This window comes from Notamacropus eugenii, chromosome 2 (genome assembly GCF_028372415.1).
Source record: "Notamacropus eugenii isolate mMacEug1 chromosome 2, mMacEug1.pri_v2, whole genome shotgun sequence".
Classification (NCBI taxonomy): domain Eukaryota; kingdom Metazoa; phylum Chordata; class Mammalia; order Diprotodontia; family Macropodidae; genus Notamacropus; species Notamacropus eugenii.
In genome coordinates, this window is record NC_092873.1 from 37,788,738 (window position 1) to 37,794,737 (window position 6,000).

The 6,000-nt window shown below is 50.5% G+C and overlaps 1 protein-coding gene across 3 annotated transcripts in view; it reads right to left on the reverse strand.

The window, feature by feature from the left end:
- Nucleotides 1-5,654, reverse strand: part of BLMH (bleomycin hydrolase) — a 46,238-nt gene extending 40,584 nt beyond the window's left edge. Inside the window, exons 1-4 of one of the 3 annotated variants that reach the window (XM_072639869.1) lie at nucleotides 5,334-5,654; nucleotides 4,794-5,009; nucleotides 2,400-2,509; nucleotides 1,223-1,358 (exon numbers count right to left, since the gene is read on the reverse strand). In XM_072639869.1, the coding sequence (XP_072495970.1) occupies nucleotides 1,223-1,358; nucleotides 2,400-2,509; nucleotides 4,794-5,009; nucleotides 5,334-5,346 (475 nt within the window). In that variant the 5' untranslated portion in view covers nucleotides 5,347-5,654. Of the gene's footprint in view, nucleotides 1-1,222; nucleotides 1,359-2,399; nucleotides 2,510-4,474; nucleotides 4,761-4,793; nucleotides 5,010-5,333 lie in introns of those variants that run through there. The other 2 variants (XM_072639870.1, XM_072639871.1) reach the window with 2 other exon arrangements.
- Nucleotides 5,655-6,000: the final 346 nt, after the last annotated feature.

Consider the following 6,000-nt stretch of genomic DNA (forward strand, 5'->3'; position numbering starts at 1 on the left):
AAGCCCAGCTCTGACCCTGCTCACCCTCTAATTTATTAAAGTCCAGTGGTTCCCTGTTACCTCTAGGATCAAATGTAAAAGTCAAAGTCTGGACTTCAGAGCCCTTCACATCTGATCCATGTGCTTCCAGCCTTGTTTCATTTGTTACACCTTACTCCCCTCCATGTACTCTGCAATCCAGTGACACTACCCTCCTTACTGTTTCTCACAAATGACACTCCATCCTCCAACTGTGTGGGTTTTCACTGGCCGCCCCTCAAGCCTGGAATGCTCACCCTCCTTATCTCCATGTCCAGGCTCCCTTTGGATCCCAGCTTTTCCTGATTCTCCACGAATGCCAGCACCTTCCCTTTCATGGAAGCTCCAAATCAGACTAGTAATAGCTTGTTTGTACACAGATGTTCACATATTGTCCTTCCCATTGAATCATGGGTTTCTCTGAGAGCAGGAACTGTCCTTCTTTTGTATCCTCAGTGCTTGGCACTGAGTAACTGGCACACAGCAGGTGCCTAATAAAGACTTGAAGACTTGGTGTCTCCTTACCACTCCTACCTTCCCCAATTCCATCATTTCTGACTCTGCAACAAGTTCTAACTTGTGGGTGAGAACTGAACCTCCTCGCTTTCCCTACCTTCTGAAGGACAGAATTATTAAGGAAAGCTAAGACATTAGCAGCTCTCGTGCTTTGGGCAGAGAGATCTAGCAGATATGTGAATACCATCCCCTATGATTACTATACCAAGTTGTCCCTTATCAGATCAGTGAATGGTTTTCTGGCCTTATCCAGTTCCCCTTCTGTCCGTGGTCTGCTGTGTAATCCACTCTGTTTCTGCCCACACACCTCTTCACCATCCTCCTCACATAATAACTGATCTGGTGCCTGAAGGCCAACACAAGCCTTCAAGAGCCTATCATGCCCCTCCTTCTTGAACATGTATACCATTTTAATAACCTCGCCAAAACACACTGATTTGTTCTGTGTTGCATTAATTAACAGAAGTCAGGTCATCAACAAAATAGAGGGTATATGAGAAAGGAATGAAGTATTGTGAAGAACAAAGCTGAGACAGGTTCCCCAAGCTATCCACAAACTCCTCTGTCTAGTCAAATGTATGTCATGAATTAGCAACTAATTAAATGTCCAGCATTAGAATCCTGGGCCTTTAATACAGTCTATTTCAGTTTCTTTAAGTAGTCAACATTTGGGGAAATAATGTCTTACCAACAATATTGACTAACATATCCCATTGTCCACCATCATTTGCAGGATTCGTAAGTAAGTACTGCACCAGCCTTCCATCCTCTGGTTCCTCGGCCGTTTCAACAAAGGCATTCAAAAAGAAGTAACAGCGTTCAACCTGGAACATAATAAGGCAAGTCAGACAAGAGTGAGATGCAAATCTAACAGATATGCTACTTGAATTTAGTCAATGGGACACTCGTGGGCCTCGTGTACTGTTTTATTTCCCAATCAGTCTGGTTTCTAAATGCCAAAATATGCCTTCAAGTGTCTCTCACTGGTTCACTATTTCTTCTTATACTTGAGTACAGACTGAACAGCCTATCCACACCATAATAACATCTGATTCAGCACTACATTAGTAGGAGTACAGACACAAGACCAAGGGAGGCCCTAGCCCCACCATAACATGTTCTAGTCAGATTCTATCTTAAATATTGTATAGTGCTCTCACTACCAGAGAGCAGGGACACAGACAAATGGAGTACACTCAGAGGATCAGTCAGGATGCTGTGTCCTATGAGGTCTAAATACTTGAAGGGAACATGATCACAGTCTTGGAAGGGCTTTAGTATAGAAAGAGGAAGAGCTTTATTCTGCTGAGCCTGAGAGGATCTAAATAGGATCAACAACTGAAGACCCAAGGATTCTGATTTGGGCTCATACTAACAGAGATGTCTAAAAAATAGAACTCACTACCTTTCCAATCTTCAAGTGGTGGCTGAATGACCATTTGTCGGGAAGGTTAGAGAAGGGACTGATGCTTCAGGTACAGGCTGAACTAGGTGGCCACTAAGGTCTCTAGGAGATGAGATTCTGAAGCATCACTGTTTTTCCTCAAGACACAATCTAAACTTGTTTTCCTGACAAGTCCTACATGCAGTTGGGAATGCGTTATTACAAAGGCTAAGAAATCTAGGCGACATTCTGGGTAGAATGATCAGAAATAATGCAATGAAGGGATTTCCCTGACAGTTGCTAACAGCTGTGCCTTTGCAGGAGAAGGATTTATATCGCAGAGAGCACAACAATGTTGCATCATCTACAGGACTGGGGGTGGCCCCAAACTGGAAACCCAAGCTCTAAAGAGGAGATCCTTACTGAGAAGATGTGGTGAAAATGCAATAGAAATGGGTCTGCAAGGAGTTCACTCCCATACCTTGTCCCAGAAAAACAGGTAAGATTGACTGAATTCGAATTCTTCAATATTTAACTTTTTCATGAAAGGCAGTCTCATAACGTTCAGACATGAAAAGATCCAGCATCTCCCTACAAACACAAAAGAAAACAGAAGCCCAAGCCATTGTATTTGCCTAGCTCGTATTAGACACACAACTGCATTTCCTGTTGAGCATCATATTGAGTCTTGGACAAGTCGAAAACAAGACAGAGAGAAGACCACATATATAGCTCCTACAAAGATGACCCGGACCCATTCAAAAGAATTTTCCAAATCACTAACAAGGGAAATGTGCATGGAGACAACTCTAAAGTTTCACCTCATACCCAGCAAACTGGCAAGACAACTAAAGATGGGAACAGTCAAGAGTGGCAGGGGCTGTACAAGGAGAGGCAGGCACTCTGGGGCACTGGTGGTAAAGCTATGGATTGGTCCAAGAAGTCTGGAAAGCAATCTGTAATTATACTAAGAAAGTGACCAAAACATCTATACCTTTTGACTAAGAGATCCTATTGCTAGGCATATACCCCAAGGAGGTCTAAACCGGAAAAGTCTTACCTACAGCTCAATGTGTACACCATCAATTTTTGTGGGAGTGAAGAACTAGAAATAAAATATACACTCACTGACTGGGAAACAGCTAAATAAGCAGGGACAAGTAAATGTAACTGAATATTACTGTGTTGTAAGAACCAACAAATAGGAATATATAACCCCAGTAAACCATGGTCTGGGGACCACAATATTTCTAGATGTCTTCTATTTGTCCCTAGCATTGTGGGTGTGTCTGTACCTCTCAGTCTCTTTTTTTCTCCTCACTGCATAAATTTTATTTTGTGGATCTCACTCCAGTGTGCTGATGGGCTTGGGGACAGGCAAGAAAAAAAAAAACTGCTTATCTTTCCAGTATGTAATAAGAACTTTAAAATTACTGGAAAATACATGGACTAGTCTAGGTACCCTTGGCCAGTATCTTATCTTTTGCATATGGGAATGAGAGACACCAATCAAGTACCCAAACAGCTATTTTTCCCTCTAGCGTAGACGCTGGACAGCATACAGCCCAGGAAGCAGGGCCTCAATGGATGCCTTCAATAGTTTCCTCTCTAGGAAGTTAACTGGCCCAAAACCTTGGCTCATTTATACTTTTATTATTCAGGCTACATATGCAAATGTAACATTTTAATGCAAATATACCTGGAGGCTCCTTCCCACTTCTAACAGTTGGAAATGGGCTAGAATTAGCAGAGGGAGGCTGGAGCTTTGCCTGAGGGAGCCAGGGGCAGCAGTTCCTTCAGGCAGTCCCTCTCTCCCACCACCCCCCTAGTTTATGGGCATCACTCTCCTTTCCTGGGTCTCTCCTACCTGTGACAGTGTCCATACATCTTGCCCTCCAAATCCTTCCTGATTCTAAACCTTCTGATTTCTGTCACAGATACCACCATCCTTCCCAGTTCTTAACCTTGGCATTATCCTGCCTAGACTCCTCATTTTCCCACCCAACCAATCAGCTGCCAAATCTTGGGGTTTCTCCATTCACATTTCTTACATTTAACCTCTCTTCTCCCTCACACCTAGACCACCTTGGGTTCTGGTCCCCATATCTCTTCCCCAGAGTGTTCCAGCAGCCTCCTCTTTGGTCTCCCTAACTTGAGCCTCTCTCCCTACTCCAGTCCATCCACCATTCACTCACTGCCAAAGTAATTCTCCTTTAGCGTAGAACTGACCACATGACTTCCACTATTCAATTAACTCCAGCAGCTTTCTACTGACTAGAATCAAATATACACTCTGTTCCAGCATTTAAAGCCCTACCTAACCCGGTCCTGCAAGAGGCCCTGGCCTCTACAATAGTCAAAATGACCCTGCTGTTCCTCCATCTCTGTGCCTGTGCACAACCCCTTCCCTTTTCCCCTCTCCCTCCTTACCTCGCTGCCTCCAAGGGTCCCTCTCTACCTTTCCGATGCCATCCAAGTACCATCTTCTGCACAGAATCCTTCCGGATCCCCCCAGGTTGCCTAGTATTCAACGATTCTGCACATATCTGTACTTACTCACTTTACGTTTATGCTGGATGGCTTCCTATGACCCTGGCATCACACCACCTCATGGTCTCACTCCAGCGCCACCGGAGAGCTCCAGCACTTTTTAAAAAAGACCTTGGTGCGCTGGCCACAGCAGACCACAGTGCATGAGACACCAGACAGGACAGCAGCAGCACGGACACGGATATAAAGAATATATTACTATTGATTTATTGGGAATCAGCATTCATGGCACCGTAAGAGTTGAAGCAGTGCAGGAAGCAAGCCCCATCGGTTAAGTAAACTTTCCCCTCTGCCCGCGCCGGGCAGCGAGGCCGGGCACCCCTACCTGAGTTCTTCTGGTTGGTGACGGGCTTGCCCTCCTGGGGCACGGCGTGCTGGAAGACGTGCTGCGTGTCCTGCACGGTGGAGCGCCGCAGACACACGTCCAGCAGGTCGTGGCTGCTGCCCACGTTCTGGGCCAGGGAGAACAGCGGGTCCGCGCTGAGCTTCTGCAGCACGGCCGCCACCTTCCTGGGGCTCAGGCCCGCGGGCCGCTCGCACGCTGCAACAGAGAGGCCGCCTTACCCCGGGGGTCCCCCCGGCGCCGGGCCCTGCCGCGCCGCCCCCACCCCTGCCTCCGAGCCCCTGGTTTGTCCAGTACAGGAGGGAGAATGGACGATGTCCAGGGTCCCTTCCACCCGGGACCTCTGCTCCCACGGCCCCACCTCGGTTCCCCCGTCCGGTCCCAGCAGGGCTGGAGCCCGGGGGTCCCTCCTCCCTTCTTCCAGAGCGGTAGGGGGGACGGCGGGCACGCGCACGCGGCGGGGCGCGCGCACGCAGGGTCCCGAGCCCCCGACCCCCAACGCTCGCCCCTTTAGGTTCTTACTCGCGTCGTTCATGGCGAAGGCGGCGCGCGCTCGGCCTCGTAACGGTCGCGGTCCGGGGGTCCCGAGGCGGGCCGGGGAAGGCGCTGGCGACGGTTGGGCCGGGGCCGGGGCCGGGCCGGGTCCGGTTCCGGCGGGCAGGGGCAGGCGCTGGGGCGAGCGGAGCACGGCCGGGTCAAGCGGGGCCAGCGGCGGGATGGGGCGCGCGGACACCCCAGGCGCCGGAAAGAGGAAACGGGCTCGGCCCGGCGAGGCCGGGAGGGATAAACGGGGTCCGCCGAGGGACAAACCTCGCCCCTCGCGTTGCTGAGTCAGCGCCGTCGGGGGAGCTGGCCCCGCCTGGGGGCGGGGCGCTCGGCTCCGTGACGACGGCCACGCCGGCGGCGCCTCGGGGCCCCTCCCCTCCCCCACCTCGGCCCGTGCGGGGGCCGCCGAGGGGCCCCTCCCATCCTGCCATCCTCGGGGCACCGCGCCCGGCAAGCGTTAAGCGCCTGCCATGTGCCAGGGGGTACGGGCGCCGGACCCGAGAGAGACCCTAGAGCTGGGGCTGGAAGCTGGGCCCACCCCCATATTTTACCGAGGAGGAAACAGCCCAGGGGGTCACACTGCGGGCCCGCCGTCCGCTGTAACAAGCCGCCCCCCCAGTGTCCCAAAAGTCTGAGTGCGCCG